The sequence below is a fragment of the Ixodes scapularis genome, unplaced genomic scaffold (genome assembly GCF_016920785.2).
Source record: "Ixodes scapularis isolate PalLabHiFi unplaced genomic scaffold, ASM1692078v2 PGA_scaffold10__122_contigs__length_95168666, whole genome shotgun sequence".
In the NCBI taxonomy this organism is placed as follows: Eukaryota; Metazoa; Arthropoda; class Arachnida; order Ixodida; family Ixodidae; genus Ixodes; species Ixodes scapularis.
In genome coordinates, this window is record NW_024609836.1 from 36,791,967 (window position 1) to 36,807,838 (window position 15,872).

The 15,872-nt window shown below is 42.5% G+C and overlaps 1 protein-coding gene across 1 annotated transcript in view; it reads right to left on the reverse strand.

Annotated features, from left to right (window-relative positions):
- Positions 1 to 13,941, reverse strand: part of LOC8042046 (lactosylceramide 4-alpha-galactosyltransferase) — a 31,710-nt gene extending 17,769 nt beyond the window's left edge. Inside the window, exons 1-3 of the mRNA XM_040210112.1 lie at positions 13,936 to 13,941; positions 13,555 to 13,764; positions 1,436 to 1,523 (exon numbers count right to left, since the gene is read on the reverse strand). Of these exons, the coding sequence (XP_040066046.1) occupies positions 1,436 to 1,523; positions 13,555 to 13,764; positions 13,936 to 13,941 (304 nt within the window). The remainder of the gene's footprint in view (positions 1 to 1,435; positions 1,524 to 13,554; positions 13,765 to 13,935) is intronic.
- Positions 13,942 to 15,872: the final 1,931 nt, after the last annotated feature.

The window sequence follows — 15,872 nt, forward strand, 5'->3', positions numbered from 1 at the left end:
AAGCGAGGAATTGCCAACAATGACAAATACTGGAGGGGGCTATGCTGCTTTATAGAAAACGACTAATTAAGAGTAACAAGAAAAATAGCGTGCTATTTTCCAGTAGCGGGTAACGAACATAGTTACTTTATGAGTAACGAGTAACGCCGTTTAGTGACTCTATTTCAGTAACGTGTACACGTCTGCTCCGAAGCAAAAGTGCTTAGGATTCCAAAGATAGCGGGTTCGATTCCCGGTCCAGCTGCGCGTAATCTGATGGACGAGTGGAGAAAGCGTCGTGCAACAGTGATTTTTCGTCGAACGTCAATACATTCACAGTGGTCGAAATTAATCCTCGATCCTCTACCGGGATGTGAGAATGCCCTTGATTGGTTTGGCACGTAAAACTCTCCAAATTCGGCTTTTTTTTTTAGGTGTTTTACTGGTGACATAAAAACGCGACATACAATGTTGTGATGTAAGAGCAGTAGAGCATGTTTCCAACAGGTTACAAGAACTTTGATGGTGTAAAATGAATTCTGGGGAAATTCACGCTTGCAAAACTATAGATATGCGGAAAATACCAATCTTTTTTTTTGTTTTACACTGCAAGCTGATTGCAAGCTACAATGAGTGATGTCACCCACTTGAGAACGCTGGATAATTTCAAAGCTAGTTTTGGCATAACCTCTATTTGCCGTATACTCAAAAGAAATTTTTAATTTCTAGAAATATTAAATTTTATGCACGGAAGAGTAAATTTCGATATTAAAATTATTGACATCTGTGACTGAATACATTTATAGCTACGATGGAATCACTGCTTAGATGGTTACGCAAATTGGTTTTGTATCCAATTTGGGGGGGGGGGGGGGGGTTACAGAGAACGACACTCTTGACGAGATCAAGTTTTATCGCGTATAAATGAGGATGCTAAAAAAAAAAAGAACGTGTATCGCGTGAGCCACAGCACGGCATATCAAAGAATAAGCCATGTTTGTATCGATACACCCAGGCAATGAAGCGTAAAATCAAATGTTTACTAACTAAATTTTCTAGCCATCGAAGTTCACTTCGCTGCGGGCTTGCTGCTATAAAAAAAAAAAACCACCAGTAAAGTTGACTAAGAAAGAAAAAAAAGTTGCCAGAAAAAAATTTCTAGATTCTTTTTTTTTAAGTTGCTTATGTTGAATACGCTTTTGCAATATCCGTGGTTTGCTCTTTTCGGCGTGCTATTTATTATTTTTTTTTTAATTCGGAAAGCTATTGATAAAACGGAAAATAAAGTTGACACCAAAACCCACATTCAAATTTTCCCACGTACTCCAGTGAGGTTACGACTCATGATGTGTAAGTTGTATAACGTAATACAACATGTAATAGGCTCGACCGCCTTGCCCCTACTCATTGAACGGAATCTGATATATTAAAAAAAAAAAAAGATAACTTTACTCACGATAATTGGGGTGGACCCGACCAGAGTGTAGAGCGAACAGGACCAGACACCCGATGACGACGGCAGAGGCTATCCGTTGAATGGGTCCCTTGAATCGATGAACCAAAGGGCCGAAGGAAAAGAAAACGAGGGGTCTTTTACCTTGAATATTCATTCCGAGCACGCTTCGCTGCGAACGACACACACACGAGCAACAGATTGGAACGGCCTCACTCCTAGCATAGCTCGAACAGAGGCGAGTCGGAAAGTTACGGCTCTGCTTGCGCACTACGGTATGTATGCACTCACACGTGGGGCAGGTGTTTGCTCGCCGCGTGCTCCGTTCCATGACGCCCCGCCACACAACATTCCTTTCCTGTCGATGTGCAAATACTGGGGTCATCTCGCGGCAATTGCGACGACTCAGTAATAGCGAGCAGTTCGTCTTACACAAACAGAGAAAAAAAAACGCATCTCCACGTGGTGAATGATGTATATTGGGGCGAAGCTCTGGTGGTGCTTGTCTGCGTAGACGCTGAGCCGCAGCATGCCAAGCCTTTCGTTCGTTTTCATTTATGTCACGCTGCGGTCAAATGCTCGAATGCGTATATAACCACGTTCCACACCACACATTCTCTTTCTGACATGGATGAAAACGAACGAAAGGCTCGGCATGCTGCGGCTCACAGTCTACGCAGACAAGCACCACCAGAGCTTCGCCCCAATCAAAATCATTCACCACGTGGAGATGCGGTTGTTTCTTTTTTCCCCCTACACGAGCACAGGAGCACGTGCTCACGTGCTCGTGAGCACGTGAGCGCGTGCTCGTGAGCACGTGAGCGCGTGAGCTCACGAGCAGGAGCACGTGCACCCGACGGCGGACGAACATACGGACATGGCTAGCCCCTAAGGAGCTTCGCCCCTAAAATAGCATTGTTTTTTCTCGATTATTATGCACGGGGTAAACTATTTTTTGCAGCATCGTCCAGGCCAGCGTGACGTCTCAGCCCCAAACTGCTGTCAATATAGCTGACTTTGTCATGCGTCTCGTTCGCACGCGCAAGCGCAACTAGATTTGACAGTGTTGGAACACTGTGGAAGCTAGCGAGCCTTGGTGATGTAGCGCAAAATAGTTGACGCCGAGAACATTGTCTGAAAGGAAATTGCTCAAATTTTGTTATCGGGAGGCGCGCGTACGCGTTTGCATAACGCGTACGCTTCTTATCGCCGAGAGCGGTGTCGAAACAGATAACACGTAACACGGGCTGCGGCGTCATGTGCTTTCACAGAGTTGGAGCTCTGCATATGCTAGGCGAGCCTTGGCAAGGTAGCACGAAGTAGGTGACGCCGAGTGTACGAGTGCAATTGCCGATTGAGCAAGCAAGGGAAGCGTGTTCGTCATACCTCGGCCGAAAAAGAACTGGTTCTGCAAAAGAAAACAAAAAGAAAGGAGGTGTCCATTTTTTTTATCGATATGAAAAATAACTTAATAAGAAAATAAACGACGTGCAAAAAAGTAACTTTTTTTTATTAGTGTGCGATAAGTTGTTTGAATCCAATCGCACTGTCACTGTGAAGAGAACAGCTATGCCGTACCCTTAAAGGGACACTGCAATGAAAAAGACAATTTATTTCTAAAGGCTTTATAAGGGACGCGTATATTCAACAAACGTATTACCACGGAAAATATAATTTTTCAAAGAAATATTTGCGCCACTAGACGAAATTTAGGGGCCGAAGGTGGAGCTCCCAGCCCGCTAAGCCCCGCCCCGTGCTTACAAGGTGGTTACATCTCTCAATAGGGTCTAGGACTTTTCGGTCTAGGGCGTTTCAGTGTAGGGCGTTTCGAATCCCGAAGAAAAGCTCACCGGAGAAAAGCTCACCGGAGAAAAGCTCACCGGAGATAAGCTCACCGGAGAAAAGCTTATCGCGAAACCGGCGGATGTGGAGAAAAGCTCACCGGACATTGAGCGTATGCGGAGAAAAGCTCACGGATATTTTCTTCTTCTTTTTATATAGAGGCTGTTGGAACATGCGTTGCATATATCAATTTATTATCATAAAAATTCGTCAGCTTTGTAAAAAAGAAAATGTCGTTTTTTGTATATTGCTCATAAATTAGTAATTGCAGGCGAGTGTTTTCTGTGACTTACTCTCTGGGCAACGAAAGCCTAACTGAAAACTTCATGAACTTGGAGTACAGGAGCAAGTTTGAAAACTTAATAATGTCTGCAAAAAACCTAAAAATCAAAACTGTAAATGCCGAAAATCCGAAAGCGAATGCGCAACAACGCGGTGCCTGAAATTTTCTTTAAAGCTTTTGTTAACTTTTGAAAACAGGATAAAAAAAGTCAGTAGGATATCGAGGCTTCTTTCTTCCTCGGACATGCACGTTTTCTCGCCGTTCGTGCTGGTGTTTCCACACGCTGCCTTTGTGTGATAGTGGCCTTCTACGGCGAGCCACCCATGACCTTCAGAGCGGCACACTGGCGCCGCTGTCTTTTGTAAGGTAGCGATTAGAGCGAGTTGATAAACGTTATACATGATGAAAACCGCTCAAACGACGATGACGGAGTGAATACAACAAACACGAGGGGACGAAGCTGTTCTCGCAACTAAAGGTTTGTTAGTGAAATTAACAGAAAGAAAACAGGCGTAGCCGACACTGTTTACATCAACAGATACCTACTTATTTATTAGGCACTACACAATGTTTAGAGCTGACACGGTTCACCACACCGCTATTCATATTAGCTCGCAAAGAACAAACCTCTTTATCTGACAGAGCCACCGACGACGCACTGTCAGCTGTCAATAAATTCTTGTGCTTTTTAACGGTGTGCGATGTTCTAATTTTATACTTGCGGCTTTATTAATATACAGAATGGGTGGTTACTAAGTTCTGAGAAATTAGTAAATATGCCCAATGAACTTCAAGAATATTCCATAAAAGAGGACATATTTTTAATGAAGTGACGAATCCGAATTGTGTTAAATTGCCACGTTTGACGCAGAACCCGTTAAGTTAAAAAGATCGGTGAGCTTTTCTCCACATCCACTCAAAGGCCGGTGAGCTCTTACCCACATCTGCCGGTTTTGCGGTGAGCTTTCCTCCGGTAAGCTTATCTCCGGTGAGCTTTTCTCTGGTGATCTTTTCTCCGCTGCCCGGACGTTTCGGTGCGGACTTTCGGTCTATGGGCTTTTCGGTGCACAGACTTTTTGGTGCATGGACTTTTCTGTGTGGGACTTTTCGATGCGCGGACATTTCGGTGCACGGACATTTCGGCGCACAAAAAATTAAAATCACGAGTTTTTTCTTATTTTATTTTTTTAAACACAATAAGCACTATTTTAGCTAAAATCTATTTCTTCGCACTTTACAATTTTTAGACCTGGTCATTCATTTACGGTCACTTACTGATATACCACCTAAGTGACTTTGTTACGCGCAGTACCATCCTGCGTAAGGATTGGAGACGTTGGACATAATGGTTCGTTTGTCGGTGTCTCTTTTCCAACGTACGCACTAGTCGCATCACATGTCTCGAGTAATTTTCAACAATCTCAAGCTTGCTGTTTGGGCCTTTCCTACACAGACTACCAATAACGAAGCCTACACCTTTACAGGAGGCGCCCAGAACGTCTGTACCGACCCAACGTGTAAACACGAAGTGATGCGTCTAGTGCGTAGGTTGGAAAAGAGGCACCGACAAAACGAACCATAATGTCTCTAATCCTCACGCAGGATGGTACTGCGCCTAAAAAAGTCACTTAGGTGGTATATCAGTATTTGACCGTAAATGAATGACCAAGTCTAAAAAATTATAAAGTGCGAAGTAATAGATTTTAGCTAAAATAGTGCTTATTACGTTTAACAAAAAAAAAAATAAACAACTCGTGAGTTTGATTTCCCGTGCACCGAAATATCCGTACATCGACAAGTCCGTGCACTGAAAAGTCCATACACCGAAAAGACCGCATTGAAACGCCCTACACCGAAATGTCCAGATCCCCTCTCAATAGCCGAAAAAATTATTGGCGTGTGAAAGGTTGGTTGTAAATTTGTATGTCCGTGCCGTAATAGCATTTTTACAGACTATTTTTGTACCTCTGAGAAGCAAATAATCAAGATAGACTCAATATTGTTTTCAAATGCATTCTGAGGTGGTTTCCTCCGCTTTGGATTGAAACGTTAGCAAACATGGCTGCCGTAGTTTTCGGAGTGCGGAACGAGCGCAGCTCGCTAGGCGTGTTAAGTCTTTTTTTTTTTTTTAATTATGAGTCGTTTTGTGTTCACAGACGTATTTAGAGAAAGATCTCCTGAACCGACGTAGTTTGCAGCAAAGAACTGTCGCAAACACTAAACAAAATGAAAAATCGCGCACAAAAAGACAAGGTCAAAAGAGGAGGGAATATAGAACACAGACAGGCGCGTACTCACAACTCTGGTATATTAGGTGAAGAAAAGAATGATGAAGCCTTTTTTTTCCGGGAAATATTTTTTCGGGAACTTTTTTCCGGGGACATTTTTTCCGGTGACGTTTCTTCAGGAACCCATTCATGACACGGGACACCAGCACCAGAGAAAATACAGTTTAGTCGCAGTCAAATGGTCCCAAAAACACAAGAATAAAAAAAAAGAATAAAAACACTTAGGGACAAAGACAGACAGCACAGTTCTTTCAACCAGCAACGAACATTTACTTATATCTCTCTCAATGGGTACTATCTCCCTCCCCACTTTTTAAACTAAAGAAACTAATCCTATAGTTGAAAGAACTGCGCTCTCACTCCTTGTCCCTAAGTGTTTTCATTCTTTCTTTTTTTTTGATTCTTGTATTTTCACCAAAACGTTCTTTGGTCTTTGTTTGTTGGTTGCAAAAAAAGCAACTTCTTTTTCACTCAGAGCAACCGACGGCTTAGTAAAGCAGCAATAGACCATTTGCTACATTACCCAAGCATCAAGGAGAACGCAGGGATTGGTGTTCCACGCGCCACACGCGCACGCCTTCCCCGTATAAAAGATTCGAGGTAAACAACAAAAAATAAAGCGTTGACGAACGCGCGTGCAAGGTTCAATTTGTTTGAGGTTTTTGCTTTAGAAAATTTACTACTGCCGAGGCCAACACGTTCGGCGCGGGGAACACCGTTCCCTGCATTCTCCTTGATGCTTGGGTAATGTAGCAATAGGTCTATCGGCCAAATTCAAGATAGTGAACGCCTCAACGACCTCAAGTGCTTGTTTTTTCTTTTTAGGCGATCAATGATTGAGGCTTTTTTTTTCTAAAGATGGTGAGCACGTGCAAGTCTTAAAATGTACCGAAAGGTAACTTCTTACAGTTTATGGTAAAGAAAGATTGTACTCTCGCAGCCCATCGTTCAGACACCGTCCATTCTGTCCGACAGAGCATCGTCAACAGGAAAGGGGAATGCTCTGTACAATACCCGACTAACAGGGAACAAAAAGCCGTGCATGTTGTTGTTGTTGTTTGTTTGTTTTTTTATTGTTTTTTTGGCACGTGTTTTTTTTTTTAAATAACGTTTTTGCTTTGACAGGAACCCTACAACAAATTTCTCGAATTTCCTTAGAGGAGTATAGTACTACGGCTGCGCCATACCTACTGGCCACTTGTTTAAGATTATGCGATATTTTTTGTAGATATGATACAACCACCATCCGTTTTTTTTTTTGTTTTTTTTTTTTTGTGAGCAAGGCATTTAATGTTTTCCTCTCCTTTTACCTTTTTTTACCAGTGTTCCTATCACTTCCATTAAAACCTGATTCGGGAACCCTGAAACTTTTAGTCTATCGATTATTCCCAAAAAACGCCCATTAATGGCATGGAAATATGACTTTTTAGAACTGAAGTGGTGCAAGAGATAGCTCTGCCTCTTTTCACCACCTTGGAGTGCGAGGATGTGTAGTGAAGAATGTCTTTTTTCATGAACGGGATGACAACGACAAGTAATAGAGATTAGCGTGCAATAAGAGGGAAAATCTAAGAATTGTGAAACCCCTTAGTTATTCGTCTCAAAACTAAAAGTATAGCTAAAACCGCACGTACGAAATATTTCCATAACCGTACTACTACATCTTAATCCGTAGTTTTTTTGTACAGTAAATCGAATTATCTACATACACGAACATGTTGAAAACTACCGTGTACTCAATAGCTAAAAGAATAGCAGGGTCAATTCTCGCAGGAAAAATGTCACTCACAACGGGCGTGACACGGGACCAATAAACACAACATAGCCAGTTTTTCCATCTGACGAATGTGGAATTTGAATAAAACTGCAGTAGCTCAAGAAAATTGTGTGTGAACACCCCACTTCAGTTCCGGTCGTGTATTACTAGTGCGTGGTGCACGTTAAAAATCCCTGGCAAGCGGTTGTACTGCCCTGGCTAAATTGCTCATCTACAGTTGAGAGACAAGTCGCTCGTTAAAGCAGACTAACTTCAAGGCTGCATAAAAATACCCACAACCAATTTTAAAAAAACGACTTTTGGAAAGAAAGTTCGTCTTGGGGTTCACAGCAGGCCATGACTGAGCTAAGTACAAGCTCATGAGGAAGAGAATAAAAACGGTCTTGTATATCTACGCTAAATTAACTGTAATTGGAAAATGCATTGTCATTAAGGTTTCAACACCAGTTTCAGAATTCTGAACCAAAAAGTGATCCTCAATCCGCAAAGCGTAGAGGTTTTTTTCTGAGATATGCCGACATTTGTCGTTGCCACATACCCTTCTCAGTGATTATAGCTCGGAAAGGTCAGGCTTTCTTGTGCGTTTTCGCACTAAAAAAGAACTCCAGGTGCAGTCCGTTGGCTTTTGTGTTTCTATGTTGGCTGCCAACTCAGTCAACGACAAACTCTCGCAAAAACCTTCTTCGCGTCTGCCAGCAGCGGTCAGAAGTTATTTTGCACTGCTGTCACCTGTCTTCTGTCATCTGTTCGCTTCCCTTCACTAACCCTATTCTCCTGTTCCACAAGGCAGCCCAAGGTTTGTGCAGCGCCCGGGTAGCATCGTACCACATCAAACAGGGTCCAACTGAGCTTCTTCGTTTGAGTGGCTTTCATACACCTCCGGTGGGCCCTTCAAGACGGGATTACAGAAGTTTAAGATCTGAGTATTATCGTCAGGCACGGTTCTTCAAGGAGTGCTTCCGGGTTGCCTTTGGTGTCAGTGTCGGCAATTTCTAGAAACAACGCAGGATGTTTTCAAAAATGAGCGAGACGGTAGGTGACGTCACCGAGATTTCGTGGCAGAGAGTTCGACAAAACCAGCCCAAAAAGCAAAGAGCTGTTGCAACGTCTGGGCGACTCACCAACCTTGGAGATATTGAGGTTCCCCTGAAACTTTAAAAACACTTGGTCTTGGCCCCAAGTTTTGCATTAGCCGGACCTACCTCCTCCAGCGCTGCTAGTTAACCTTCGCAAGAAAAGTGTCATACAAGACCAATGAAGAGGTTAGGCTACGTTGTGTGTCCGAATGTGTTGACACTCTTACTACCTCGAAACGAGTGCAGAATCCGGATCCTAGGCCGCTGGTTAACGTTTTGGTGGACAATCAACTACGTGTTTTGGAATTCGATAAAAAAAGGTTTTTTTCTGATCATGCCCGAAGGCGCCTATATTGAAAAAGGCATGTACAGCCGTGCAAAATAACTTTCGACCACTGCTGCCAGACACGAAGGTTAGGAGACAAGTCCTACGTCTCTGGGAGAGGTTTTCATTGACAGATTTGGCAGCCAACATCAAAACTTCGACGGGTTTCGGCACTAACAAATCCTGGAGGTATTTTTAGTGCCGAAACGCACAATAAACCCTATCCTTTCCGAGCTATAGTCACTGAAAGGGGTTCGAGGCAATGACAAATGACGGCCTATCTAGAAAAACACCTCTCCAGTTTGCGGTTTGGGGATCCCTTTTTGGTTCAGAGTTCTGAAACTGTAGTTGAAACCTTAATGACAAATATATTTTCCAACCACAGAGTATTTAGCGTAGATGTGCAATACCTTTTCAAGTCCATTCCTCGTGATGCTTTACTTAGCTCAGTCAGGGCCTGCATTGAATCCCAATAATAACTTTCTTTCCGGAACTCAAGTGGGGTGTGTACAGGCAGTTTTCTTGAGCAACATGCAGTTTTATTTAGGTTCCACATTCGTCGGATGGCAAAACAGGGTATTTTTACAAAGATTGGGGGCGGCGGGGTGTATTGGGTCCTGTGTCGCGCCAGTCTTAGGTGCTATTTTCATTGCGAGAATCGGCCGTGCTATTGCTTTAGCTATTGAATCCACGCCAGTTTCCAACGTGTTCAGATATGCTAATGATTTTCTTTTACTGTACTGCGGATCACGATATAGTTAGTTCGATTATGGACATTTTTCAAACATGCCGTTTTGGCTTCACTTTTACTTTTCAGTAGCCTAAAAAGGGGTGTTGCAATTCTTAGACCTTTTTCCTCTGATCGCACGCCAATCACCTGTGCTGGTTATTCTCACCCCGTTCTAAAAAGAGGTATTATTCTCTACACATTCTCGCACTCCAAGGTAGTGAAGAGAGTCAACCCCCCCCCCCCCCCCCCAAAGCTACCTCCTGCCTCACTTCAGCTCTAAAATAGTCATGTGCCCATGCCCTCAATGGGAGCCTCTTGGGTCAAATCAACCTTCAAGTGTCCCAAATCAGGCAGTAATAAAAGTAATAGGAACATTGGTAAAGAAGGTAAAAAGAGGTAAAAAAAACTAGGCGCCCTGTTGACAAAAAACGGGTGGCGGTTATACCATATCTACACGAAATATCGCACAATCTGAAACAAGTGGCAAGTAGGTATGGTGAGCCCGTTGTACTATCAGCCCCTACAAAATTCGACAAATTTGTTATAAGGTTCGCGCCAAAGCGGAAAAATTATCAAAAAACATGCGCGGCCCTTTGTTTCTTGTTTGTCGGGCGTTGCATATAGCATTCCCCTACACTGTAGACTGTGGACGATGCTATGTTGAACCGACTGGACGACAAAATCCGAATAAATGATCGGCTGCGAGAACACTATGTTTGTTTAACATCCACTGTACACACTAAAAAAAATGTTTGAAAGAATTTTTTGTGGTTATTTCACTTGTCCGATAAGCGGCACCTCTAAAGTTTTCGGAAAGAACCCACATTATTGGTTCTTCTGATAAACCCAATTTTAAGGTTCTTAATTAATTATTTTTCGGATCTATAGCAGAGCCCTATGCATGGTTACTTTTGGCTTCAATAATGGTACTTTAAAAGAGATATTTTTACAGCTTCTTGGCTGAACCATAATTGGATTCTTCTTAAACGTTTTATGGGTTCTTTTTGAAACCATTTAGCGCTCTTTGAAAGTACGATTTCGTTGGTTCTTCGCGCAGCGTTATTAGGATCTTTTTATTGGATGTTCATCGGTGCAGTATAGAACCGTTAGTGGTTCTTCTGGCCACCTTACAATAGGATCTTTCTAAACCATTTATGGTTTTCTAAAATAACAATTTCATTGGTTTTTTATCGAATCTTATTTGGCTCTCTTATTGAGCGTTTCATGGGTGCCTTATATCCATTATCGCGTTTCAGCCACATTATTATAAATTCTTAATTGTACCATAAAGGGTGTTTGCCAACTTGACAATAAATCCAAAATTCGCGGCTTCTTAAAATATTGTTGGCAATCATGTCAGCTGAACTCGGAAAAAACAAGAACACTAAGGAAAGGACTGGGCATTCACAACGCCAGCATACCAACAGTATGTATCAACTAGCTCAACTAAAACCCGTAACTCAGTTTCTTACAATAACCATTTTATTGAACCTGATTCGTATATCGCAATAGAGGCTTGTTTTTTTGATTAACAAAACCATCTGTGTGGATCCCTTTGCGAGTCATCTACTATTATTTAGAACATCTTTAATATTCTCAAAAGCGTCTATTGAGTGGCCAAAGCGAATAAATAGAGGATGATTCAAGAAGAGGCCAGGCTCTTTGAATCGACAGCAAAATTCGGTTTCTTAACCTATCGCGCTACGACTTTGTGCAGCGTTGGCCGCACATGGTGCATTTTATTTTTTGTTTGTTTTGTTTTTGTAAAATTTGCAAAGAGCGAATTTACCCGAGGAAAAAGTAAAGAAAGAAAAAGGCTTAGCTCCTATGGAAACGCAGCGAAGCCACCGGTCTTCAAACAACACGACGCCGTTTCGTACGGGAGACAAGAGCAGGCGGTCGCGACGCCAACTGCCGCCAACAAACGAGCATACGACGCCGAGAGCCGGCGTCTTTAGCAGTTGTTACCGCACCCGTTTTTGTTTCTGCGACTGTCGCCGCCTGCGGAACGCGCACCGCTTTTGAGTCGAAAAGATCGTCTGCTACGGACGCCGGCTCTCGGCGCCATATGCTCGTTCGTTGGCGGCGTTCGTTGCGCCATCTCTTGTCTCCTATCCGAAACGGCGCCGTGTTGTTTGAAGAACGGTGGCGTCGCTGCGTTTCCATAGGAACTAAGCCATTTTCTTTCTTTACTTTTTCCTCGCGTAGATTCGCTCTTTGCTAATTTTACGAAAAAAATGCACCATCTGTAGGCAACGCTGCACAAAGTCGTAGCGCGATAGGTTAAGAAACCAAATTTTGCGGTCGATTTAAGGAGTCTGGCCTCTCCTTGAATCACGCTGTATAAAAATCAAGATACTTGTTCAGTTTACATATTTTACTTTGCCTATTATTCAACGCAAACATACAAAAATACTGACATCTGGTGAGCGAAATACGAAAACCCAAAATGCATCCTCCTTGACTAGAATGATCGGCGTCAACACACTAACGTTCTGCAACTGTCAAAACAGATAACATGCAATCAAATACATGCCCTTATTTATACCTGAGGATTTCTATGGTCCGGTCAAGTTACGTGTCGTTTATATTCCCTGTACCTTTGAAATCAAAGCATACCTTGATTACGTTTAAATACGGCCTCGAAATTGTATTTTTCATAAAAAATATTAAGCATACGTAAATAAAAATAAATGAGACCAATTAATTCACATTGTTAGACGTAAAGAGCAGGTGCCTCTTTTCATGGAACACCAATGGCGGGTTCAGGAAGGCGACACTTCCTGGATTATCTGCAAACACATAATCTGTACTTATAATTTATACATTTCGACATTTGAAATGACTTCATGTACAAAACAAAGAATTTATTATGAAGTGAAATAGCTGCGTTTTCGGATATACAGTAAACTGCGAACAAAGAGCTCGTTTAATTTGTACTTCAAGACTATTTCATCTCCGTATTCAGGATGCAGACAAATCGTTAATAATTCACGTCAACGCGGTAGCCATCCCCGTACTTGTAGAAACAAGCAGCTCATACTACCACATCAAAGCCGCCCTCGGGCGCTCTCTTGTGATGGCTATAATTTTGCTATTTCAATATTCATCACGTCCTTCTCTACAACAAATCGTATTTAGAGTTCTGGTCTTTAAACAAATAGAACAAGCTCCAGTTTTGAGTTGATTGCAATATATTCAGCAATATTATTTGATTAATTATGAAACGCAAACTATGCAACAATATTGCACCACTCTGCATCTTTGTAGCAGCGAAGTCTATCTTATGTCGCGCTTGTATAAACAGATATCGGCTTAATGTTTGGCAAGCGTTCGCGCACTCTCTTTAGTACCAAAGAGAGGGGTGTGTTCGCGGAGCGACTGCACACCTTACATTGCAGAGCAGGCTGTTTATTCCGCTGATCACTCAGGCGATACTCTGCCATAACCGGGGATGCTCGCGATGGGGATAGGTACACTTTATGTGCGCGACGTATTCCTTGCCCAATCAGGTATCATATATATGTATATTAAAGTTGAGCTGTCGTGACGCCTGTACTAATATGTTTTATCAAGCTATATCCTTGCTGAGATCTTGGAAGTCGATGGCGACATTCCTTCCCTTAAGTAATAGCAGTGTAGAGTCTTGAACTGATTTCATTCTGTTTGTTACGGCCCCGATTATATATATATATATATATGCCAAGCTCAATTTGGGAATCCTGGCGAACCTGTCAAATTTACATGATGTTAGTAGAGTGAGCCGCCGCTAAACAAATGTTTATAGTAGTTATAACTTACCATTCCGGCAATCTTGACCGCTTGGAATTCGTCCAGAACAGCTCCCACGCCAGCCCCTTGGGTTATCAACGTAGGTAGCGTATTAAATGTCATTTTCGTCCGGTCCTTTATAAGGTCCAGATCAAGGGTCACTTTCGCAGCTTCCTTCTCCATCACCGCCATGTGGTAACCAATGCTGGCATTGTCTTCGCAAGCATCGGCGTTGAAGCCCTGGAAACAAAACAAGTTAGGCGTGGGCCTCGCTCGGACCTCTCAGTTCTCAACATGCGTCTCTCGTCGACATAGTCATATGATAAGTTATGTCAAAATAATGAACTTTACTTACACGTCGCTTTGTTTTTGCATGAGGACCAATAGTGTCGGCAGGCGCCATTCACTCACGTACATCTCCCTTGACACCAAATTTTTCCTTGTAGTCAGCAACTTCCGCGAGTAACACAAGCGGTTGCCTTTGTTTCTTTAGTTTGTTCTCCACACACTACCTTACAGTGTCTGATATAACAAAAAAGGATAGAAGGAGACACGATTTTATGTACAAAAAAAAATTATGAAGCATTATGTATGTAACATTCTGCACACTCCACAACTGATACACAACGAACAACACAAGAACGAGCGACACGTAGTCGAACATGAGCAAAGACACCGACGCAGTCCCAAGTTTGAGACGTATCCCAGTCTGTCATGATCGCAAGTGTCGCGCTTTTCGTTATTTATCGTTTGTTATCAACTGTTTTCCTCAAATCATCCCATATTAAATGCTCGCAACAAGTAAAAAATTTGCAATTCCAAATATTACCCTTGGTTTGAAAAGTGTCCCAGAATTCAGAAGAGGGCCCGTCCCGAAAAAAAGTGGTTGTGTACTATAGCGCTCATTCGTGCTGATATTAAGCACTGAGACGGCAGTAACATTTTGGAATGCCACAGCGCTGACTTCGTTTTTAGAACCAAACGAATATTCTGCCTCAACATTCGCTGAGCTCAATTCGTAGATAGCAGAGATTGGGTCTTTGAGTCTTTTGCGGGTAACTAGACGCACAGACATTTTTTAGAGTGAATTGCCACTGATGAATTTTTCTGCGTTAGAATGAACTCCACGGTCTCAGCTGCTTGCTCGTCTTCCTACATGGTGTCAGCTGTTTTCTTTTTTTCTGCTTTTTTTTTTATTTGTTTCGGTTATTCCAGGCCTTGGCAATCAAAAGTTGGCCGGCAGTGTCTTTAAAATAAATAAATAAAATGTATGGCCCCGTCCAGCGTTTCTTGCACTCTAGAAAAATTGTAGTGTCGGTGCTTGTCTGCAAAGCATGTCTAGCCCCAATCATTGCTGGTTTTGGAAGGAGGCCAGCAGATAACAAAGTCCAGGTAAGTCTCCCACACCGAAAAGGCGATTTGCACACTGTGAATGAGCATCTGGGGCTCGCCATTCGCTGTCCTTATTCCAAGGCGCACCATGATTGGAGGACGGCTTGCTCAGCTGGGAAGCTCATGCGCAAAGATGCTTCAGTGCGTAGTGAAAATAATCTCCTTGATTGCAGGCAATATACCATTTCCAAAACGTGATGCGCCTTCCACCTCGCGTATGCGGTCGGTTACAACCGTGTTTCAATCCCAGCGAACGCAGTTCAAGCAACTGATAATCTCGCTAGTTGGGTTCAATTTTAACCCGTGTCCGTTGTAATCTGGATGAGAACAGTAGAAGGCGTGCAGTCGTTTACCACCACTGCGCGATAAATTGTACGGCACCGGCTAAATGTTTGATCCATAGCGGATACATGACAAGCCAAACCAAGTCGGGAACATAATCATGTCTAAACCAGTCTATTGCAGGTAGTGAAATCTTTCCAAAAGAGTCATTGCTTACCGAAAAGACCGGTTCGGCCTTAGCGGAGGAGCGGTTTTGCCAATTCATTCTTGCTTACAATCTTCGCTGCAAGATATTGGTCATGACAAACGTTGACAAAATTAAGTTGAGCGCTAACGAAACTAAATGAGTGATATTTAAGCTACGAAACACATTCAATAAATGCGCTATTTTTTTGTAATTTTGAATTTGTATAATTGGTCAAGTCCCCCGTTTATAAATTTGTAGGTGTTATTTATGAAGAAAATGTATCATTGAACCTGCTCATCAATAAGATTCGTGTCACTATCTGTCAAGCCATTGGCATATTTTACAAAGTTACATCATTGATTCGAAGCTAGGTAATGCTTCGGTTATACTACTATTTAGTACAGTCTCATCTCCAGTGTTGTTTATTAGTACTTGGTTCTACAATTTAGACGAATTTAAAAAGGATTTTTATCCCGAAAAAAATGAC